The 25,261-nt window shown below is 44.1% G+C and overlaps 1 protein-coding gene across 1 annotated transcript in view; it reads right to left on the bottom strand.

Moving 5' to 3' along the window:
* The window catches only part of ABHD12 (abhydrolase domain containing 12, lysophospholipase), a 38,827-nt gene extending 13,778 nt beyond the window's left edge, over positions 1 to 25,049 (bottom strand). Inside the window, exons 1-3 of the mRNA XM_039706414.1 lie at positions 24,817 to 25,049; positions 4,862 to 4,986; positions 1,470 to 1,575 (exon numbers count right to left, since the gene is read on the bottom strand). Coding sequence (XP_039562348.1) covers positions 1,470 to 1,575; positions 4,862 to 4,986; positions 24,817 to 24,968 — 383 coding nt within the window. The 5' untranslated portion in view covers positions 24,969 to 25,049. The remainder of the gene's footprint in view (positions 1 to 1,469; positions 1,576 to 4,861; positions 4,987 to 24,816) is intronic.
* Between the last annotated feature and the right edge of the window lie 212 nt (positions 25,050 to 25,261).

The raw sequence follows: 25,261 nt of genomic DNA, 5'->3' as shown, positions 1-25,261 counted from the left end.
AGGCAATTAAACTGGATAATTAGAGTACAAACACAAAGTACAGGCCCACAACCATCTGAGTTGTTGAGAAGGGGGCTGGCTTACAGCCATCAGGAGTAACTTAAGCACTCATACACCTTTTCACCTGAAGGACAGAGCAGCTTGCACCCACCACACCAATCCTCCCCAGGTGCAGAGCACAAACCAACAGGGGGAAAGCAATGTCAAAAGTGGACTTGCTTGCATGCAGCCAGCAGACATCAAGGTCTTGAAGAGGTAAAAAGCCTCAGTAAACTGACTCAAAAATTCAACTGTTCTGCCCCAAGACTTTTGCAAACTTACAAACAAAGCAGGCTGAGGACTTTGTTTCACAAATGTACCAAACACAAGACCTTGCACTGGCTTCTAAAAGAAAGGTTCCAAACTTTTGTGAAATTTTTCCATAAATATCAAGATAAATGACAGCCTCTGAATTGCCCCCACAAGCTGGAAGTTCTGTTTTAGCAAAGATACACAGTACACTTGCAAGGTAAACAAAATACAAATCTCAAGACTGCAATAAAACCTTATTTAACAGCTTTACAGGAAGAATTTTAATTGTGCAAGTGAAGAATCAAACCACTATTTATCAGGCTGTCCTGGAAAGAATGAAGTTTTCAGGTCTCTAAATATATTTTTCACTAAAATTTACTTAAAGGAAAGAAAATGTCCTAATGATAATTACAAGAACATCTCTATCCAATTTAAAGGTTATGTACCAGTGAAGAGAAAAATCTCTACTGCATTAAAGGACACATCTAAGTTACACAGACAACTGAAAACTCCAAATCCTGCACTTCACAGACTGAACATCACTGTCTGTATTAAGGAAACACCCCTTTCCCTCCATACCTGACACGATCCAGGGTAACAAGGACCTAAAATGAATTGTCCTTACCTGGGACCAGAAAATCATCTCTGAGAGAAAGAAATGACAAATGAGCTCTGACACTGTCACTTGTTTTGTGAAGAGTGTAAACTGTGTGTTCCGTTCTCACCCACTCTCCAAATCTTCCATATGTTTTATGAACAGAATTTTCTCCCTCCTACTCTGAACACTTTGATCTGTTTTCCTATCTTCCCCCACATGTATTTCACAAAACAAAATACGAATCAGAGTTGAATGACAAAACATCTAACTCCATGGGTCTGGTCTGATCTGGAGGCAGGATCTTTGTAGTGATGCAGACCTGTAACCTTTATAATTCCAAATTTGGATGTTTCTCTGAACACACAGGTTGTCTGGCAGTGTTTTGTGCATTACTGATCCTAGCTCAGATGAGCCCCAGAGATTTGCATACTTTTCAACATGAACTCGGTCACTTGGCAGAGGAAAATACAAACATCCACAAATGAGAGCATGCACAGCAAAAAGACTGAATAGGCATCATCTAGAACAAAGAGAAGGATAAAGATGCATGGCACATACTGCACAGAACTGGATTCCTTACCAGACTCCAATGGTTACATCCTCCTCTGGCTGCAAATAATAATTACAGGTGTGGTTTAAACCTTGATCCTGTGGTCTTTTCAAGTCAATGAAATATGGGACCCTCACTGAAATGAAAAGAGAGAAAGGAAAAAAAAAGAAACATTTTAATTTTAATTTACTTTCTTACAAAACTGCTTAACCAAAGCACTGGAGAGTTGTACTAACTGGTCTGCTGTGCTGGGAAGACCTTTTTGTGTAAAAGGATGAATTTGCTACAGCTGTGATTTAAAACATGAACAGAAAAGAGAGCAAGGTAAGAAGACACAGGCAACCATCAAAAATACAGGGAACAGGCTAAAATTAAGAGAAGGTGGGGAAGACAAAGCCTCCTTTGACTAACATTCAACCATCTCTGTCCAGTCTGCTTTATAAATCTCGGCTGCATCAGTGGCATGGGTTAGCAGATTTGGACTCAGTCTTTTCCCACAAAATGGAGCTCCACTACAGCAGAACCAGGAAGTCTGTCTCCTTAAGATTCAGTGGTACAGCAATTAACACACCAAAGCTTTTGTGCTATTCATACAAAAAGAAATACTGAAAATGGTGACAGCCAAATCTCACTTCACTTACTCTCTCAAAAACTGTTAAACTTCACACAGACATAAAAACCAATGCAGACAACAGCCAATGTTAACCTGACAAATGTGGGCCCTCAGGCTGCAAATCTTTATCTGTGCAAGTGATAAAAGCATTTCTGAGAATCCCAGACAAGCCATGCATGGCAGCACCACCTGCTGCATCTCATGAGGGTTGTGGATCCTCTTGGATCCACACAAGTCACTTCTACCAGTGCTCTGGGAAAATCACACAACTTCTCTGTGCCTTTGTGGTGGTCTAACATCAGCCAGAAATTCAGAGTCTTTGTATCTCCAACTCCAGAACTCCAGAGGTTGTCCTTGAGTCTCTCCAGGTACCTTTTGCTGGAGACTCCAGGAAGGACCATCCTCCCAGCAGCAGAGCACAGTATTTACATCCTGTCCTGTCCTGCCTGGCCCAAGAGCTCCTGCATGGGCAGTCTCCTGTTTGATCTGTTCAAAGGCTTGTTGTTTTTCAGGGCCCCACCTGGAACCATTCTTCTTTCATGTCACAAGCCAGAGAGAGCTTAGAGTCTGGCTGTCCTCTGGGATATGCATCTCCCAAAAACCCAAAGCTCCTAGGAAAGCTGTGTTTCTTTCTTGCTGGTTGGTGGGGACATGGCTGCTGTTCTGTTGACCATGTCCACTGGAACCTGATGATGTCCATCTTGCCTCCTGGGCAGGTCCCCTGACCTTACTTTGTTTTGTGGCAAAGCTGGCCTTGAGGAGGATCTGGATTTTCTGCTCCCTTTTCTCTAAAACTTCCTCTGCTGTATTGTCCCAAATGATCTTGTCATCATTGCACTGCAAGTGTTCTGGAGCCTCATCCTTTCACAGTGCAGTCTGGATCAGCCCATGGCAGACAGCGAGACTGTGTTTCCACCCCCAGGACAGTCAATTCCAGGTGTACACCTCTCCAGGTGAAGGCAAACTGTGGCCTGTATTCTGCTACTGAAGGAATGAAGAAAATTGCATTATGGTGGCATCATTGACATTTTACCTCCATGGCAGGTCAAACCACAGCGTGCCTCGTGGTGTGAACCCCCTCTCCCAAGCAGGATGCTCCCAGCAGCAGAGACTCTGGTCTGTATTGGCAGGACATGGGACATTTCCTCCTTGAATTGCTGATGGTTCTCCTTAATTTCGTCCTCTTAAATTTCTCCTTTAATTTAAACTTTTAATTTCTTGGACAGTCTTTTTACAGATGAGACTCAGGCCCATACCAGGGAGGAGATGCTTCCTTCATACAGCAGCAGTTTGGGAACCAAATTGTCCACCTTTTGGTCTCCTCTTTTCCACAACATCAGTGCCAGTGTCAGATGTCATCTGGGTTTACAAGGAACTCCTTTGAATCCTTACAGATCACCTCCAGCACAGCTGATTCTCTCAGGTACTGGATACCTTGCTCCATGGTGTCCCACTTGTCTCAGAGCACTAAAAGGTCGTCCTTGCAAAGATATCTTTCCCTCATGCTTCACAGGAGCCACTTCCAGAGGCTGGGAGTTTCTGGTCTTTTCCCAATCCCCAGCCAATGCCTGCATCCTGGGACAGGAGCCCTAATTGCCTGCCTTCCTTGGAGCAGCCAGGTAACCAGGGCCTCACCTCACAGCTCACCTGGGGTAGGGATCGGGTGATTATCTCTGGCCCTGCCTCTTCCTCTGCTTGTGAGGGCCCTGCTTCCTCTTCATCACTCACTACACAAACTGGTTTGGTCTTGGATTTCTTGCTCTGTGCAGGGCCGACTGCTCCTGGCACAGGTTCAGCTCTGGTTCAGCTGCAGTGGATGTGATGAGCAGTCCAATAATTACCAGCCAGGGCCCAACACATTGCAGCAAATTCCCCATCTCTGGAACTGCCATGGTGATTTTCTTCCAAATATTCTGCCACTTTACCAAGGTCTTGTATTTGTCCAGGGGTGAACTTCCAAAACCACTGAAGCAGAATATTCCTTCAAAAGCAGACCCATTCTCCATGCTAGTCATGACTGTCCACCTCCAGGGCAGGTTTCTGGACAATTTCCCTAGAAATCTCTGTCCTGACTCTAAACACGTTGTAGACCACACTGAGGAAACCTGGCAAACACAGCAACAAGAACAGGCTACAGGACAATTATTTGGGTCACTTGTCAATGAGCAGAGGCAGGAACTTCAGTGAATCCCAACAAAGCTCTGCCAAAGCAAAATCACTGAAATCTGCACTATTCAGGTTAGGTGGCTGTCAGTTGTGACAATCAAAGCACAAGAGCTGCCCTGCACATGTGCACACTTCACAGCAGCCACGATCCAAGGTGTGAGAAGATGCCAAGCATGCAGTCAAAAATTAAACAAGTTATGTAAAAAACAATGTATCCATAGTTGGTCCTTCTAGATTTGACAGAGAGGAAGATATTTTTCACAATCTCATTATAAAATACAAGTAAGGTTTAAATGCAAATTTAGACTGCTGGGTTTAATTTCACCTGCTTGCTGTCTACTCACACAACTGCGTGGAACCCCTCAGAAAAACATATCTGACATATTGCACAGTTTTCCTGAAGGAAAACTCTTTTGGCTGAGAATTGGCTTCAGTTTGGTCACTATTTGTACAAAGACATGATACAGCAACCACCATGGCCACACAGAATGCTTTCCAAACCACAGTCTGGGGAAGTTTACAACCTGTGAAAGTTTGTGTCCTTCACAAGCTGCTCACATGCAGGGTGAAAGTGAAGGCAAACAAACCCAAGACACCCCTCCCCTTGGCCTCTCACCCACACACTGACCCACCCATCACTTACCAAAGTTTAGGAAGACCAGCTTTGCCTGAATAGCAGGGCAAAGTTTTACTAGAAATGGGATGGCTATGTACACTCCCAGCAGCCAGAGTAATAATTTCCTCAATCGAAACCATAATCCGTATCGCCTGTAAAAAAGAAAAAAAATAGAAAGACAGAGCTGAATACAGCGAATTTTTATGGAGTAATTTTCACAATGATCTGTGTGCTTGGTGGTTTTGAAAATCTGGTCATTTACACCTTAAACAAAACCTAACTTCAAACAGTTTGTGTAGCCTCAGTTGTTTGAGAGAAGCAGAAGTAACCAAAATACCAGCTGATGACAGACAGCTTAGAAAAAGGGAATAGAAACTCCCTACTGATTACATTTTAAAAGACTCTGTAACAAGAGCTTTTCTTCCTGCTAACTTAACAGATTTCAGAATCTCTAGAATGCATATCACATGTGCATCTCCAAAAAGTAACCAAACCATACTTCCATTTAGATCACTATCAGATTTTGTCCAGTTAGATTTTCACATATTTTGAGGAACTGTGTGTAATGAGACTGATAAAGTTACACATGATCTCATGTACAGACTGGAGCAGAAATTCTGCCTTGTCCAGCTAAAAGGATAAATACATAATAAAGAATAATGCTGCAGTTTATGAAATTTAAGAATTGCCCCAACACCGTATCTCTATTTTCTCTTGAGTATTCTTATTAAGAATAAGCTACAAAAAAAAAAAAAGAAAAAAAATCCTCACCAACAACAAAAAAACTAACAAAAAAAAATCAAGTAACACATAGCAGCTAGTCAAGCGATATATCTCAAAATTCCCTTTATTGTATCAGAATAACTACCAAATACATGCTCAGATGTATTCTATATATGCACATATGTTTACATAAAGGCATATGTGTAATGATTTAGTTGACCAACATTTCATGTGCACTGAGGTTTCTCAACCAGCCCTGCAATCAAGAACTAAAATCCATGGGAAGCCTTCAGGCAACACAATTTCTGTTCCTTTTCAGCAGACAGTCTTGAGCAAGACTCATGTTCCATGCCAGTGAGCAAACAGTTCTCAGTGTTGAGAACTGCAGGCAGCTGAAATCAGAGAACAATCTTTCCAAAAGGCATGAAATTATTAATCTCCCATTTGGCAATTCTTGGAGCTGACACACTAATCTTGCTCTTGACTAAAGCTAAGAGGGTTTAGCCACTGTCAGCTAGTTGAAATTATCAAATAGAGAGCCTAACGACATGGTTTTTACACATTTGTACAAGAAAAATGAGTATACACACAGAACTGGGATGGAAATAGTTTGATCATGTACCAAAATTTCCAAAATCTCAATAGCTTTTGTGGTCCATAAGCCAAGACTCTCAGGAACACTTTTCCAGCACAGCAAAAATGGAGACATTCCAATCTCCCCCTAAGTTTTTGGTATGATTGCTGAGATGCTCACAGGGAAGAGGATATCCTCTTATTCATCCAAAACCTGCCTTCACCACACTACTACATGCCTAGAACTGCCTGTCTACCTCCTCTCATCCTGGAACCACATTCTGGACTTCAGAAACAAGTACTACCAAAATTAAAGCCCTTTTCTTCACCAGCTAAAGCAACTGTCATTTTTCAAAAGGGGGAAAAATATATTACTAAGACACTGTCACCCAGCTGTGGCTGCAACAAGCCCACGTTGAAAGGTTCAGCAGATTTTTATACTTCCCACTGCAAATTTGACAATGAAGAGGTAAAGAACTCCATCAAGGCTTCCAGTGACATTTCCACACCTCAAGCCCAGTTTCCCAAAGTAAGAAAAGCAGAAACAGCAAAGGACTAGCAGAGGAAATTATATAAAACAGGGGATTTACAAGAACAGTAGTGAGTACCAAAGCCTCAGACTGACCCACCTATGCCCACAACTTTGGGTAAAAAACCCACAAAACATTTGGTTTGGGCTAATCACTGAGCTGATCATTGCTCCCTACTCTCAGATTAAACCACAGCCACCCCTACATCAGCACCTACCATCTTTTTCATAGCTGGAATGGATTTGTGGAAGACAAAGGGAGATCACTAAAGGATAGCTGATATTTAACTGCTGAGCAACTGGAATGTAACTTAGCTCTCTTCAACGAGAAAAGTGTGTGGTTTTCTTAAAACACTTTGTCTAGTTATTTTTTTCACTTAGATCTACTCCCATTCATCTCTCCTTATTGGCAAAAAGGGAGTGGTTAAAGTTAAAAGGGGAGGTAACTCATTTTGGAGTGTCCATGCCTCCCACTGCCTCAAACCATGACACTCTGTCCTCACCCCCTTCCCAGCAAGAACCAGAGAACAGGGGAGCAGCCAGGCAGGATGGGGCTTTCCAGCAGGTTTTCCTGCCTAGATCCTGCAGCAGGCAAATCCAGCCAAAATTCCCAGGGGAATTTTGCATACACCAGGATTTTACTCCTGCAGAATAAAAACCCCATTCCCTTAGGAAGACAACAGGGGCAGGTCGTAACTCCTCCAGGCACAACCAGAGCACATCAAAATGGGCTCCTCAGAGACCTGGGTGGCAAAGCACTTCCCACAGCCCAGCCTTGTACGAGCTGGAACCAGGAACACAAAGCACTGAGGAGGACATGGCCCAGGTAAAGGCTGTCAGAGCTCAGGAATTATTCCAGTTCTCCTTTTTGGAGACTGAACTGAGGCATCCTTTTCTCTGCTCCCATGCCCCATGTCAGATGCTAATGAGCACCATGACATTTACACCTCATCTCCAGGGAGATGTCTACTTACAATGTAACCAGGGCAAAGCTCCTATCCACCAGACAGCTTTTCTCCTGATAAATCCAAGAATATACGCTGAAGTACAGACATTATGAAATTATCAGGTGAGCAATTTAGCTAAATTAAACTCCTATCGCTTGGTAGAAAAGCTATTTCAGGAAATATATGCCCTGCAAAAGGAAATTTTGGTGTGCTCAGGCAAAAGCAACATACTTGTCACCACCTCTTCACCAGAAAATTCAGCAGGTCTTAGTTGAAAAATACAAGTGATGTAGTAAATAAGAAGCTGCAAACTGAAGATATTTAAGAATATCAGAAACTGATTTCCTGGAACAATATAAGCAATGTGTAAAAAACCTCAAAACAACAAAACATCTCACACAACCCCAAGTCAGCCCAAAATAAAACAAAATTTCCAGCATCACATTTTCCCCCCTGTATCACATTTTCCCCTTTTACCAAAGGCTTTTTCCCAACATCTGGGTTCTGTCCCAATCACAGGCAAAACATGAAGTAGTTTTTACTTCATGCACATTCCTGAAGTGAACGTGGAAAAGCACATTCCCTCTCCAGACATAAGTCTGAGAGAAGGAAGTCTTTCCTGGAAGTGTGGCATCAGAAACAGAAGGTTTTCCTCGTGGCTTACACCTGGATGAAGGTGCCACATTCACCCAGAACAAGCACATTTTGCATTTGGGCACAGTGTGAGTATCTGGCTGGCAAGGAGAAGCTGGGGGTCCCCTCGTGACAGCGTCTCCTGAGTGCAGCTCCCTCCTCTCCAGCAAACTTGGGAGGTTTTTCATGAGCAATGTCCAACCACCACACTCCTGTGCCATGCTCTGGTGGCATCCAGATTCAGATTAAAATAATTTCTCCTGCAGATCATCTGAATCATTTCTGCACCAGGAGTGTTTCCATTAGCATCTCCTGATCAGATGTGCTACCAGGGTGAAAGGGCAGGCCAAGGGTGAAACAAGAGAATAAAACTGATCCTGTCAGAGCTGCAGCAGAGCAAGAACAACATTTATCAGCAACACACACAGGCTGTGCTTGCTGTCCCTAAAGGATCTAGAGACAAATGCACCCACAGCCCACCTGCCCTTTGTGACCTGCATGGGGCAAGAGTGAACCAAAACCAGAGCATGAGGCTCTGTTTGATCAGTGAATGCTGTCACTCTGGCTGGCTCTGGAGCCCCTCGTGTCCCCAGCTCTCCAAACTGCAAACCAGCAGAGCTCTCCCAGCAGGAACTCAGAGCACAGGTGTGGAAAGCCAAGAGCTTGATCACACAAGGTACCTCCTGTGACAGAAGTGACTTTATGGGTGGTAGAGGAAAAAAACAAAATGCATGGCATAACAAGAACATATCCCCCCACTTTCATAGCAGAAAACACATTTTAAAAAAATAAATATATTTGTTCCCTCAGAGCATAATATCAGGAGGCAGATAAAGACATGAGCAAAAGAGTAAAAAAATGAGGGCCAAAGGAAATTTAAAGGACTGGGATGATTTTTTGAGGGTAAACAGAGTTGTAACCAAAACAACCTATTCTACAACTTGGAAACTGCAACAGAGTCCCAAGGCATACAGGGGCACAAAGAAACACAAAGAACAATACAGTAGTCATGCAAAAGCCCACACATCAGGTCCCTGGCTGGCCTTCCAGCTTTCCTTGCTAGCCTTGTTTTGAATAAGAGATGGTTTCTAGCCCAGGCAGGATCATTAAGAGGACTCATCTTCCTTTTCTGCAGAAAGCCTGGACAGTGGTGCTGCACAGGGCCCCTTGCAGGTCCTGAAGGATCCTCCAATCTCTTTTTCCTCCACCACCTGAGCCACCCAATCCAATTAAGCTTTCATTTAATTTCACTTGTTCCTTCTCAAAAAGTCAAAAAAGAAAAAGGAAGAAATCTATCAGCCTTTCAGCTGCACACAGAGACAGCCTCTCAGCTCCTGAATTTGAGTTCACAGGCAGTGTCTCCCCTCTCCATCTGAACTTGGTACCAGCAGCTTTTGGACAGCTTGAGCAGCAGCACTCAACAATGTAATTTTCCACTACAAGATTAATATGAGTTCTTTACCCTATGGGTTTGCTGCAAAAGCTGCTTTATGTGCAGCTCAATGCAAACTGAAAAGATGCTCAAGTCCAGGGGTTTTCCCTCTCCTGGTTTCTGTGCACAGTGAATAAACCTGCATGGGCAAATAGGCAATCACACAACTCATTTTGGGCACTGCTATAGAGAATTCTCAATGAAAGCTGCAGCCAACTCTTAATTCTGCTTCACTGTAGGTATTGTATAGAGAAAAGGGAGATGGAATTATAGAAAACTCATCCAATCTTCCCTGAATCCATGAAAGCCAGTGGAAACAGTAGTATTTGCCAGAACTCTAAGCATCTGAGTGACTGATCCCTCCCTTCGGCACTAAGATTCCTTTAGCACGATGAGTTCGCTGCAAAACAACACAAAGAGAAAAATCAAATCCTCCAAACACATCTTCCTATTCTAGGGATTAAGCAAACATCTAAAAAAAGGTCAAACCCCAATCCTGGAAACAAGACACAAATGTAAAGGCATTGCTCTTCACCACACCCCGCCCCCCCCAACTTGTTTCATAAAAAAACTGAAATATCATGTACAAAAACTGCATGGTAAACTGCATTCTCAGAGAATTTTAGTTTCAACCAGTTCCTGAAAACTTTTGCTCTTGGAAAGATCTGGAATATAAAAAGAAAATTACCTCTACTAGATTCCTTTGCCATCTCTTACAAGAAGTTCCTTAAAATCTTGAACCTTTGCTCTTTCTGAAGATATATTCTAGTCTCCCTTTCAAAAACTAAACTTCAAAAACTACCCCACCAGAAAGGAGGCTGGGGGTGTATAGGAGGATGGGAGGGGACACAGCTGGAACAACTGACCCCAGCTGACCAAAGGGATGTTCCAGACCATATGGCATCATGGATCAGCATACACAGCTGGGCAAAGAAGTAGGAAAGGAGGGATGTTCAAAGTGATGGTGCTTGTTTTCCTAAATAATCACTGGATTACTGAGGAAGACAACTACTAGTCTTAAAATGTGATTATTCCAAGCAGCTGCATGGTGCTGAGTTGACAGCTGGGGCTAAAACACAAGTATCACTTATTTAAAATAATGAAGGTACTCTATTGCACAGAGCCATGCAGAACATATTTTTATAAGGATAAAGCACTCAGCAATTTTTCAGGCATCCAGCAGTGCAGTGGAGCACTACCCCACCAGAAAGGAGGCTGGGGGTGTATAGGAGGATGGGAGGGGACACAGCTGGAACAACTGACCCCAGCTGACCAAAGGGATGTTCCAGACCATATGGCATCATGGATCAGCATACACAGCTGGGCAAAGAAGTAGGAAAGGAGGGATGTTCAAAGTGATGGTGCTTGTTTTCCTAAATAATCACTGGATTACTGAGGAAGACAACTACTAGTCTTAAAATGTGATTATTCCAAGCAGCTGCATGGTGCTGAGTTGACAGCTGGGGCTAAAACACAAGTATCACTTATTTAAAATAATGAAGGTACTCTATTGCACAGAGCCATGCAGAACATATTTTTATAAGGATAAAGCACTCAGCAATTTTTCAGGCATCCAGCAGTGGAATTAATTGTTACTGACACATGCCATATCTGTGAAAGACATTATTTGCTTTTTGATGTTACAAAAGACAGTCTGATCTTTCAGCTATTGGGATGAGATAGGAAAGTCCAGGTACCTTATTTCTTCTTTGACAACTTCTATAATTCAAGTACAAATCCACTTGCATGTAAACCCAAGCATTAAGAGTAGTTGGATCTCTTGTGTGGAAGTATCAGTCAATTAATAAAAGGTATACTATTATTCTATGCCATCAAAGGTACAGAAGATGCAACAGGCAAGTTTATACCTGACCCTACTGCTCTCATCACTGTAGCATTCAAAATGTTCATCACTTGACTTAAAATAAGCATTCTAAATCAGAGACTGTTTTGGTCATGTCACAGATGCATGAACAGCAAAGAGGCTACAAAAGATCCCAAAAATTCACCTGGTCCCTTCTCCTCATCCTAGAAAAGACAGACTACCTTACACAGCTGTCCACTTAATTCCTCCCACAAACACTTGGCAAACTGTGACAGCCCACGCTTCACAAACTCCCTCTGGTGACCCAGAGCAGAGCTGAATGGGCTCAAGTTTGCCAGGTTCATGCAACAGATCAGACTGGCTGCATTCTCACTGAACAGTGATTTTTCACAGAAAATAAGAAGGCTGCAAGAATTCAAAGAAATCTGAATAATTTGCCCCCTGGACAGAAACAGAAAAAGCTACCCAAACATCAAAATCTGGCTAAAGCTGCTAAATGCTTCTATCTGCATCAATGGAAAAGTGGGAGAGAGAGGTGAATAAAAACAATAAGCAAATCTTCTTAAATATTTGCCTTAAAAACTAGCATGAAGCAAGGTATTCAAGCCTCCATCAGCAGAGACCCGGCCCCAGAAAAGCTACAGCACTCCATAGTCTGACTGTACCCAGAAGCAAAGATTTAGGATGTTCTGCTATCTCTCTTTGAATTAAAAGACAAATTAACAGGAATAACTGGCTTAATAAGGTGGGGGAAAAGGCAACAAATTTAAAGCCTATGGGTTGTCATTAAAAAATAACCAAAAAGACAAAAGAAAAGCAAGCTGAGCTTTTTGATAATCTCTTTAAACATGCAAGCTGTACCTTCAAGTTTCTCACAACATTGTGACAGATTATTTTTTCAACAGACACACCACCATCAGTGATGGAAAGTAAAGGTGTCCCAACAGAGGAAAAAATTCAAAACCGAGAAATTACAAGATGTCAGTACACCCATAAAGCTTTGAATTTCCTGTCAAATGCTAACAAACAATTCTAACAGTAAAAAACACTGGTGGCTACTGAAAGTTATTCTTCTTTGCTACTACTGCAGAATTTTTTTTTTGCTGATTAGGATGTTGTACATCTAAAACACAGCAGAAAGTTATCATAAGCACTAACTTATTGCTCTGTTTATAGCAGTATCACAGACTATGAAAGCTCCAGAGGAGTGCTGCATGTCAGCAAACAGAACCACAACACTTTGTCTGTATGCTAACCAGCACTTTTTGCACCTCACCCCTTATCTTCCATTAAAAATGCCCCATCTAACATCAATCAAATGACTACTGATGCTGCTTTCAGTTAGGCCCTCTGGAACTTCTATCATCTTTAAAAATCCCCCCACATCACCTGCAGTTATCAGAGAAGTTAGCTCAGTTCATTTGCCAAGCTCTCCATGAGCCAACCATGCAGTTTATCCCACCTCCCGTTCACTCCCACACCTACACAGCCTGAAGCTGGTTAGTGGGGCCACAAAAAGAAGTTCATCATAGAAAAGACCCAACCCTGCACCTGCACTGTAACAGATAAATGCAAACACACATAAAATTAGGTTGTCAAATAGGTAAGTTTGTGGAGATCCAGGACATTTTTCTCTTGGCCATGGCACCAGCTTACAGAGACTGTACAACTGCTGCCTTAGACACATTCCTTTCCCTCCTTTATTGCAAACTATCTATTCCCACAAGCCTACAAACCATCTCCTTTTGGTTGGGCTAAGAGCTTCAGTGTTGTTCCACCTACCTGAATGCAGGTGAGATTTGAAACTTTAAGCTGCCAAATTCCCCTACTTCACTACCTTGTTCCCCTCTCACAGACTGCTTCTGTGCCTCCTTCTGATTAATATCAAGTGGTTAAGTATTAACTTAAAACAGTAAGCAGAAAGAAGGAAGCATTTAGCCAGTCAAGGATTTAGCTCTGTCCCTCCAAGAGATATAACTGCAAAGTAAAGGAGAGCATCTCAATTTTTTCAGGAGGGGCCATGAAGCTCCAGCTGTTGAGACCCTCATAACCACATTTCAACTTGGAGAAGAAGGAAAGATCAGGGTAGGACCTGAAAGAATCAAGATCCTGCTGCATCAAGAGGGGGAAATGTGGCATCAGCACTCAGGGTAAGAGGAAAGCACTGCTGGTCAGGTCGATAGCCCTGAAATGCCAGCAAAGGTTATGCCAGGACTCAGAGCGCTGCAGGAAAAACAAAAACAAGCCCATGAAGGGAGTTTGGAAAGGCAAGTCAGTGTACAGCATTAATGAGCAGAAATAACAGAGCAGCTTGCAGGTAATGTATGGGTCTTTGTCCATGGAACACACTTGCAAAATGCAGAACAAATGAAGCGAGGCTCTCACAAGCATTTAACAGGACAGGGACATGGAACACCTAACTTTTCCCCCACAGCACCCCATCCCTTCCCAATGCCATGGCTTGGGCTCTCCTCTTCACAACCACTGTCTAAGCTGACTGCCCTAAATGCAGTAATAACACAGCTTGTCTGATTAAATCACTATGCATTGGCACATCCTTTGAAGAACAGGAGCTTGGAACATCAGTCTTGATAACAACATTCCAATTGCATGAAAGCTACATGTTTCACAGAGCAGGAGACAAGAATGGGCTGAACATTTGGCAACACAGCACCAATTTAGTTAAAATGTATGCTGACAGCATGGCCTAAGCAGCAACTATGTTATTTCTCAATGTTTGGGTACACCGGTATTAGCATTAGTGTGAACTGCATGTGACAAGATTAACCTGAAAGCTACATTTTAAAAAAGAAGAGGCAGATGCTACTGTCATTTTAAGTAGGTAGCAAACAACAAATAATTAAACCCTCAGCAACTGAACAACTGACTTTTGGGACAGAAGAGCAGGCTTGGGGATTAGGGCTTTAAGGTTGTTGACTTTTCCTGAATGCATCTCCTGCAGCAGCCACTTCATTTGTGCCCAAACCTTTCTGGTAGGAGCCCTTGTTTAAATTCTAAGGACATACTTTCCCCAGAGCTCACCAGCAATGCTGCTGACACTAATCAAATCTGAAGTCACCCGCATCAGAGTTTAGTCGAGCTTGGCATTGAGATACAACGGCGGTGGCAAGTACACTCCCTCCACAGTGTTTACTGAATTCTTAAGTTTTTTACTCATTTCACAGCTGACAGCTGGTTTATATTAAAGGCACAGCCCTCTCACTACTCCGTGAGCTGGGGAACACATTAGCTGACTGCTAATGAAAGAGGTAAAAACAGAACATAAACACCAAAAGACTGAAACACAACTGGAAGCGCAAAACAGAAGCTTGAGACCAGCCGAGTCTGGTTTTTATTGGAGCAGGGAATTCTCATTTCTCCCAACCACACTCACCTTCATGGGGAGGAGCATCAAGGGGCACAAGCAGAGGTTCAAGAGCAGAACTAGCTCACATATAATGCTCCACCACAGCTCCTAACCTGCATTTAAAGCCATTTGCCTGCTGAATGCATATCATAATTGAGGCAGCACACAGTACAGCCAATTCCCCCACCACCAATTACCACTTGTTAATGTGCTGTAAACCCGACAGACCATAGCGTGTGCTAACCTTGCAGCAAGAACAAGAATCCAGGTTCACTCTTTGTTCTTGTGGATACATGTGAGGGAACAGATCTGTATTTCCAAGCAGCACAACTTTGTAAGCACGAAATCATCTTTTCACATAGCAGCTCTTGTGAGGCAGCCACACAGCCTGAGAATTACCACTAGCAGCAGGCTCTGTGGCCCTGGCTTTCATCTACATCACCTGAGCAAAAGATTAATTTGTGTATTGTAGACATTTTTTCCTTCCAAATACATTAAAATGGTCAGCCTATACTTTCTAGCTGAAAAAGCTCTACTTTTGCTGGCAGAGATCAGAAGCCATTCCTTCTCAGAAGCCTGAAGAAAAAGAATGTGTTTGTGTTAGCAGTGATACTGCCACCTTTTAGATTCAGAACACATAGTTAGCAATACATTTTGATTACAATAGACCAACTGTTCCCCACTGGAAGCATACAAGCAAACAAGAACATTAAACAATGCCAAAACATTACATATGCTGACTGTCAGCCCGGCACAGCTACATTCAGCTGGCAGTCACAGTGTCCTCTGTAATTGTGACCCGTTTAAAAAGGGAGGCTTAACAAACAGTGCATGGCCATAAAACAACAGCCATAGCTAAAGAACAGATGTATGAGCAGATACAGAACTGCTGTTGGCCCTGACATACTTTGAACAGCGGGTCATTTTGCATATAGCCAGGCAGATTAATCTGTTTCTGTGTTCATCTGTGCTTTATTCGGGGATTCCAGCTCTAGCTGTCGTCTCGTGGAGGAAAGAACTCCAAAATGACAAAGGCTTAAAAAAATTAAAGACAATTAAAACCAAAGCCATTGCTAACACTATAAAACTTTCAAGAGCCAACCCAGAAAACACAAACTCCAAGGTGAAAACCAGGTGTTGGAGTTTTTACTTTACTTTAACTGCAGCAAAACAAAACAGACCCACAGAATATTCCTAGTTGGAAGGGACCCACAAGGATCATCAAGTCCAACTCCTGAGCAAATGGCCCATAGAGGGACTGAACCCACAACCGTGGTGTCATTAGCACCGTGCTCTGACCAACTGTGCTAAGCAGCACTTGAACATCAGCCTGCCAAAGGTTAAAATGGAATGTGCTCCCTACTCTGGTAGTGAAAGGGGAAAAGAATGCTTTATAAGAGACAGCACAAGGCTATCGGAAACTGAAAGCAAAGGTCAGTCACTGCATTTCTGCTGAATCTGCAAGAACAAGAGAATGGGCTATTTCCAATGACTGTGTGCAATTCACAGTTTTCACATTCAGCAGTATAAAACTTGTATTGTCAGCTTTATTCCTGCTTCCTGAAGCTGCTCTGAAACTAATCAAAACTTTACAGAAAGTGAAATCAGACTGCTTTAAGGGAGAAAAGAGTGCCAGGCTTCCCTTCCTGAGCATTGTAAGAAGTCTTAACATCTATTCAGTTCTTAAACACCTTGAGCACACTTTGCTCCACAAGCAAGGATGCTGCAGCCTGGAAGCTGACTCCAAGTTTCCAGTTTACATCATCCTCATTAGTGTAGGCTCCTCTGTCTCAGAATAGTCACCCCAGGGGAAGCTTTACTGCCAGGGGAAGAAAAACCAGGCTCTGGATAGGGTAAATGCATTTTCTGTTCTCTGCTCTGAGCTTGCACAATGCCACTGAAGAGTACCCTTCCTAAAGGGTTTCTTCAGTTATTCACATATTCTTCAGTTTATTCATTTCTTCACTTATGCCACATGAAATCCTTTATTCTGCACACTTTTAGCAAAAAGGGAGATGAGACTTCACACGACCTTATGGCCCTTATTACTCAACACTAATCTCTTTTTCAAGAGGAATTAACAACCATTTTAAGTGGGTACAAATTGGACAGATAGTTTTGAACAAGGGCAGCCGTGGGACTTATCTCAAATGTTTTCAAGTGTTTGCATTTTAGAAGTTAATCTTCTAGTCTAACAATCTTTTCTATTGCTCTATTTCTCAGTAAGAGTTACAATCTTGAAATAAATCTGGGTTAAATAAACACTTTGATTTGGAAAGCAAATAGTCATGGTTCCTGTTAGCTCAGTGAATGATGAAGACACGTGATAGAGTCTAAAATTAGGAAATTCAGTTTGAAAGTTTGCATTGCCTTCAATGAGAAAGAGGCAGGTTTCTGAAGCCAAGTGTTGCACTAGTTTCACCAGCTGCTTAGAGAGGAAGAGAAGGAAGGGGATGCGTGCCAGCAAGGCAAAAGTCCCCAGCCTAGACGGCAGCCTCACTGTCTGGGTAAGGGATATTCAGGGACACATGACAGCTTACAGAGGTGACTTACCTAGAACAGCTCCACACTCTGTCACTATTCCTGCCCCTGTTACAAACCCTACCCTCTCTCCCCACCATCTTGCCAGCTTTACTTGTGTCCTGGTGACCTTTTCACTATTTGGCCATCTGCTCTGAACTGCTGACTGCCCTATCCATCAACCCTTATCAATCCTCTCCTCCTCCCACATTTATCAATAGTAACTGATAACCAACTCATCCTTTGGATGATTGATATACAAAATTACACACCTTTGAACTCAAGCATCAATCCCACTCTAATTTCCCAGTTGTTTCTCTCTCCATTGAGCCAATTTTCAATAGAGATATCACGCTTTCCATTAGCAGCGCAAGCAATGTCAATAAAACTCCAGTACAAAGTCAAGTGCTTTGGAGAAACAATTTTACTGCTGATACTTTGATCAACCAGGCTGTAATCTTGACAAACCTGTACATTTGACAATGTCGTTCCACAGGACAGATCTACTTTATTTAGTATATATATATATATTTAGCTGTTAAATCTTCTTCCACTGAATTTCAAATTAACTCTTGCAATTTAAATTGCACTGACTCCACCTCAGGCTAATGGCTTTAAAGTCTCCTCGGTCTCCTGTTACCCTTTTAATACAGCTGAAGCACTTTCTTTTAATCTTCTTGTGGTACTGATTCAGTCACGGCTACATTAACATAGTGCTCTCACGTTACATCCTTAGTAAACTTCCCTTGCTTGCAGTCACTCACTCCCCATGCCAGAAACCAGCTGCTGCTGGAGCTCCAACAACAGGACACAGCACAGCTACCCACTGACCTTACAAAACCCCAGGTTTTATAGGGGAATTGCTGTAGAATTCACTAATTTCACATCCTGACATGATTACCAAAATAATCTGACCTGCCCTTCAGGCCTAGGAGGATAAAGTAACTTGGCTGCAGCCTCCTAAGTAGGCACTGCTCCTTTCAAAGGAGCCCAGACTCAGCTGGCTGCACTCTTCAAATACAGCAGAAGTCCTGCTGGGGTACACCAGGCCTCTTGAACATACAGCAGAAAGGGGATTCTGGAGAGGAAATGATGTCACCATCATTAGTTTTAATAAAAACACCACAATGTTGTTTTCACCACAAAGAAACGCGTCTACGTTGCATCCTGGAGAAAACCTACAGATTCACTGCAGTGACTGCATCTGCAGAGAACTTGATTTCTGGCTCAGCAACCACACGCCAGAAAGGTCAGAAGAGAATGTGACAATGCTGAGAAGACCCTGATCTCCACAGGCACCTTCACTCCAGAGATGACTGGGAAGCCCTGCTGGTCCCAGGAGTTACCAAACCCAAGGGAAGTTCAGGTATATCAAACAAGCAGAGGCAATTCATACAGCTCCCAAGTAGGAAGTACTGTAAAGTAGCAGCAATTAGCAATACCATGGTAATTATTAATTCAGACATAAGCTATCAGAGCAGAGCACCCAGGGCAAGTATGATGTCAGAAATATGGCACTGCGAGGAAATCGGGAGTTTAAGGAGACCAACACAAAACCAGAGGGCAAACTCTCTTCAGCCTGAACACGCCTGCTCGAGCAGAGGGACCTGTGAGAAACAGGGGGACTTGAGGAAACTGCTCAGAGACTAAAAGATGCCTGCTCAAGGGCAGAGGGCTCTGTGAGAAACAGGGGGACTTGAGGAAACTGCTCAGAGACTAAAAGACACAACAGAGCAGATGCAGCAGAAAAAATGCTGGGCTCTATTACAGAAAATCCAGAGAGGCTCATGGGTACACTGGATGCAAAGAAAGAAATTTTAGGTCATACAGAGAGACCTGCAGGAGGATGCTCTGAGTCTAAAGGGATGCTTAAGAGAGTAAACCACACCTGTAACATCAAAAAAAAACCCCCAAAGTCAGTGATTAAAATGGTGAATAAAAGATAGGCTGTAACAATAACACACTGAGGCACAGAACTGCTACATGTCAATACTATGGCTTCACAAATCTTTAAATCCTAAAAAAAAAAAATTTGTTAAATTAAAGCAACCCACAATAATAAAACAAATAATTCCTCACATTGCAGGGAATATTGCTATTTTTGCCAAATGACTAATGTGTCATTGAGAAAGAGTGGGGAGAAGATGAACACAAGGAAAGAGAATTATAATGGCTGGAAAAGATGAGCAAACTGGAAAGATGCTGCAGAGAATGAATACCAAATGCCCCAAATTGGCAACCTGGGAGCAATTCAGAGGCATTCCCCAGCCATAGCTGCCAAAATGGCTGACAATGCACAGGACAAAACAGGAGGCAGAGCTACTGTAATACCATTCAAATAAATAATTTTTTTTTAAAAAAAGGCAGACATACACATGGAAAAAATTACACAACTCCATTTTTGACATATCTGAGCAAAATATTGCTGTGCATGCTCTTCAAGAGAACTGCAACAACAACAACAAAAAAACACCAACACAACCAACAACAAAAAAAGAGCCCCACACACTAAAAAAAGTCCTCACACAAAGGAAAGTGTTTTTTCATATTTTACCCATTGGAAGGACTGTGATTCAACCTGTATTTACTATGAAAGAAAGAACAGGCAAGCAACTGGAAACCATTTCACAGCTCCTTTGTGAACTGTGCTCAAGAAAAACTGAAATAGAGGCAGCTACCCAGTAGGAAGGTGGAATTGGTGAGAAAGCAGCATGATTGATGAAATATCTCTATGCAGGCAGCCTCCTTCCTCTTTTGAAAGCCTGACAAGTAACTGATTTAACCTGAAGACAGCAATTAAGAGAGACAATAGCATAATATTCACTTGAGGGAAAAAAAAAAACCCTTAAATATATTGATGAAAACTTGCAGGAGAACAATTCAAGTATTTGTCATCTCTGCTACAATGGAACAGACTGGAATAACCATAAAAGACTCTGCAAACGCTTCTAAAAAACGTCACATCAGAAGAAAGGAGGCTAGGTCTAGAGCTATAAGGATGGAGCACTGAGAGGACAGAGGGGCAGATAACAGAGATGGCCAAGTTTTCTGTCAGAGGGAAGATACCACTGGTTAAATCCAAAGAGACACGGGGAGGCATGAAGCACTTCAGCTGCTGGGGCAGGATGGCACCAAGGGTCACCACGCATCGCGTTTGACACGCTTGAGCACACTCACTGTGCCAGGAAAATTCAGCTGCATCACAGGGGAAGACACGAGCAGGCTGCTGCACCCTCTTCCCTTCAGCACCTCTCTGCATTTTCATGAAACACCCAGGAAATGCTGTAAAAGCAACCTTCTGCCTCCCAAGAGCAAGCTGCACCGCAACAAGCAAGAACAAGGCTGACTACAGTGGAACTGCAACTACACCAAATTGTAGTGTCAGCCCAAAAACACCCAGCTTGTGGGGTGCACAGGCTGGACACCCAGCAGAAGGGTCCCAAAACTGACCCTTGCAGGGATTTGTGCCAGCAGCAGGGGTGTCTCCAGCAGCAAAGGGACCAGGGACAGACAAAAGGACAGCAGCTTCTCCAGCAAGGCAGAGTGCAGAAGTATCAAGGAACAAAGCTCACACACATGGGATTTGAAGCACTTCACTGCTCTGCAGCATGGAGAGAGACAGGAACAAGTTCTAACGTTTGTAGGAGAATGGCAAAATTCACACTTCAGGTCTATAGTCTGACTATTGATTGGGATTAAGTGAGGATCAGATAACCATGAGGTCACAGAAGTGAAGGGTAACATGCATGTGACCTTTTATCACCAAGATCAGGGCTCAGCAGAAATGAGATAGGAGAATTTGCTCTGGTATCTAATGTCAGTATTAAGCTCATTTGATTTTCTCTATTCTCTGTACTCCCACATAAAGGTTTTCTACATCTATGGCTGCTCAAACACGTTTCCTCAGAACCTCACAGCCACCGACCACAAAAATGAGTCACAGCAAGTACCCAAAACACAATGCTACCCTATATCCATCTAGTACTTCCAACACTGTTACCTGGAAAATGCCTCACAACAGAAATATTAGAGGAATGGCCATCCACACAAAACACATATACCAGGAAAAGCAAGCATTGCTTATTATTTTTTTTTATTTACTGCATTATTGCATTTAATAATTTCAGACAAAACAGCTCCTCTAAAAAAAAAATCATGTACTTTTAAAGGAGCAACTTGTAAAGTGCTTAAGTAAACATCATAGTAGATATTACTGCTATCTATGGAAGAAAATGGAAATACCTATATTTGTTCAATTCTGGTTGTAAACCACTTAAAAGCCACACTGACTGCACTACGCACTGGCCAAAGCCACATAAATGTTATTTATCAGATATCCATCTCCATTACAGTTTGAAGCACATGCACACACTTTCTGTAACAGAGTGGTCGCCACTCAAAATGCACAGCCACCTCTTTAGAATGAGCTTCAGCTCCTGGATGAATGAGCACATTGTGATGGTATGACTGAACAAAAACTGAGGGGCAAGCTCAGCGCTGGTAAAATTCAAAAACACTGCCGTAAGAACAAACTGCTGCCGGTACTAATCCAGCACTGTATTCCATAAACATCACCCAGGGTGCTATTTAGCCTTTGCTGAGGAGCTGGATGTGAGCAGGAAAAGCTGTGCTGGAGAAGGGCACGGAGCAGCCCTGCTGCCCGCAGGTCAGTGCTGCAGTTCCAGACACAGCTGCCTCTGCAGCCGCCCCGGCCGCGCTCCTGACCCATGGAATATGGCACATGATCAGCCCTTGGCTGCAGAACTACGCAGCCACGCCACGCTGCTGGGGATTGGTTTGCCTTCCTAGCCAGTGGCTTGTGTCGTTTGCAAATAAGAGATGGAAACCCACAGGATGAAGCCAAACCTCTGTGCTGCTTCTGCTTCCCCAAGGCTGCAGAGGCTGAAGAACAGCAGCACGAAATGCAGACAGCCCAACTTCCCCTCCAACACAGCACTCATGTGTTGATTTTAACTATTTCATCAAGGAGAAAGCTAAGAATAGAGTCTACAAATCTCCAATTTCAGATATTATGCCACCTCCACCATCCCAGAAACCTTGCAGCCGAATTTTCACCTTACAGCTTTGGCAAGCTGGGGAGTAAAACTGATGTAGCCCATTGGGAATAGCAATCAAGCACTACTCTTATTTCCAGCAGTATAAGGAATGCTGCAATAACAGCATGACCTTGCCTATTAAAATATGATGATCTAGATGGTGTAACAGCAACTTGTTGGCCACAAAACTGACCACAGCCAGGGTAACTGCCCTGGGGAGGTCACTGCATGCAAACCCCCATGTTCTTCCTTAAACACTCCCTGCTGTCCACCAGTGGTGGGATATGGAGCTAAAAGACTGTCTGACCTGACTCAGGGTGACTGGTCTGGACAAGAACCTTATCTCTGGGCATCATACCTTCTTCTGCCTGGACCTCCCCTTCCTGCACACTCAGATTCAACAATGCATTTGTTATCCCATAAAAAACACTGCTGGAAGGTACTGCCAGACAGAGACACTTTGCCTGAAAACCACTGTCTGAAAGCTCACAAGGTGAGGAAGTCAGAGAAGATCCACTGAAAGTCAATAAGAAAGGTAGACAACACAGGACAGCATGAAAAAAAAAATCCATCACAGAAATACAGATATTTCAAAATGAGGAAAAGGAAAAGCCAGTTCCAAAGAAGATTCTCCTACAATGTCACGAGTTTGAGAAACATTGCTGTGTGGAATATAGTACCTGACCCAAAAAGGACGGGGGGAGGTGGGGGGCAGAAAGCAGGGAGGAAGGGCCAGAATCCATGTAGGACTTCAGGAATTTCTGAAACAGGCTTCAAAAGCGGAACATGGAGCAAACTGAGGAAAGCTTGACTGCTGACCATTTTCAAATGTGTAAATGGAGAAATAAATGCGAGAACACTTTTTGCAGACAGGATGTGCTTTCCCTATTTTTAGCCTGGCCCTCGCAATACAGCTGTGCTGTGTCTGGGATCCACAAAGCACCTGCCTGCCAGAGCAAGCCAACAGCCTGCACTCAGTGCTCTTAGGGTTTGCTCAATGCTCACCATCGACAGAGCATTTCCATTTGAGTGAAAGGTGCTTGAGTGCCATTCATAATGCTGAAGAAGCCAGCAAGCCATCATTCGAGTGCCACTGGTCTAGGAGACATCCACTTGGACAAAGAGATGTGCCAAATTTCAAAATGTTATAAAAGGAGAGCACTGTCGCAGTTTGATTCACTGCACAGTCATAGAAACTGAGAGATCAACTCAGCGCCATTTTCAATTACCAAAAGCTTGTCATAACACGTACAGAGCAGTGACAGCATCCCAAAGGTTTACCTCCAGGGCACAAAATTAAATTGCTATTACCCAATATGAGAAATCACATTTTAAAGGCTCTGTCTTCGAACATGACAAGTATCCACAGGCTCTTTTCAAATGCTGATTTTGTCTATGAGAACAGGAAAAAAAAAATCTCAGAAAATTTAGCAGAGAAACATCCACAATAGCTCATTTACTAGAAATGCACTGATAAGCACTTTTTTTTTTTTTTTTTAATTTGCCTGATGTACTGCTGAAGCACAGAAATTTGGTTTCAGCTACCCAAACCACACAGCTATTTTACACATTCTTCACACTTCCAAAACACAAAGAACACCACCATACTGGTTTAGGGGAAACTAAAAGCTTGTATCTTGACTCGCAGCTGCAAAGAGCCAGGGAGGAAAGTCTCCACCGTGTATTGCATCCCTCCAAAATCCGGCACGATCAAGGGTCCAGGTGATAAGCACCTTCTATTACAGTCTTTTTAGAAAGGTACACAAACATTTCCCCGCTATAAACATGCACAAAACGTTAAAAACGTTGGCACACCTGGCAAAAACCCACGGCTGAACTCCCTCCAACAGCCACGCGTGTCCGCTTCTCCTACCGCCCCCTAAATCTGGTTCATTTAGGGCAAAGAGATCGCTTTGACAGCCGCCAGCTCCTTCCCAAAACCGCAGACACCCTACCTGCAGGGCCCTGCTGCTCCACACACGCTCTGTGACGGAAGGATTCCGTGCTAGCCATTTTTTTTTTCGGGATAACTGCCTGCTCCGTGAGGGGCTGCAGCGCCCAGGCACGGACACCAAGCCGCTCCCGTCCCCGGCCGGCTCCGCCGGTGCCGCTCCCGCCCCGCTCTCCGACCGCTCCTTTGCCTCGACAACGGAAGGCACGGCGGGGCCGGCACTGCCCTCCCGGCACACAGGGAAACCGGGAAAACCGGGGAAAGCCGGGCTGAGCCGGGCAACATCCCGGGCCCGCGCACCTGTCCGTCCCGCGGGCTCCTCGGCCCTTCCCCTCAGCTCGCAAAACCCACCGTCCCGCCGCCCGGCAGGCTCCCGGCGCCGCCGAGACGGTGACACCGGGACAACAAAGCCCGGCGGCGCTCACCTGCCCAGCGGTCGCTTCATGCCCTCGGCGGCGGCGGAGGCAGGCAGGCGCAGGCTTCGCCTCAGGCTGCAGCCCTTGTCGAGGGGCCCGGGCACGGCGGCGGCGGCGGCGCGCTCATGCTCCATGGTGACCGACTCGTTGCGTTTCCTCATGCCGGGGCGGGGGCGGCAGCGGCGGCGGCGGAGACGGCGGCGGCAGCGGAGCGGGGCCGCGCTCGCTCCCCGCGCCACCGCCCCCGCCAATCCCCGCCTCGGAGCGGCCGCGGCGCCATCTCTACTGCGGGCACGAGCCCGGCCGCCATTTCGCTGTGGGCCGGGGCTGAGGGCCGGAGCCCTGCGGGGCCGTGAATGAGCCCGGGGCTGAGGGCCGGAGCCGTGCGGGGCCGTGAATGAGCCCGGGGCTGAGGGCCGGAGCCGTGTAGGGCCGTGAAAGAGCCCCCGCTTGG

This window comes from Passer montanus, unplaced genomic scaffold, assembly GCF_014805655.1.
Source record: "Passer montanus isolate IOZ18808 unplaced genomic scaffold, ASM1480565v1 scaffold192, whole genome shotgun sequence".
NCBI lineage: Eukaryota > Metazoa > Chordata > Aves > Passeriformes > Passeridae > Passer > Passer montanus.
The sequence above is the reverse complement of the archived record's forward strand: the minus strand, read 5'-3'. Positions and strand labels throughout refer to the sequence as shown.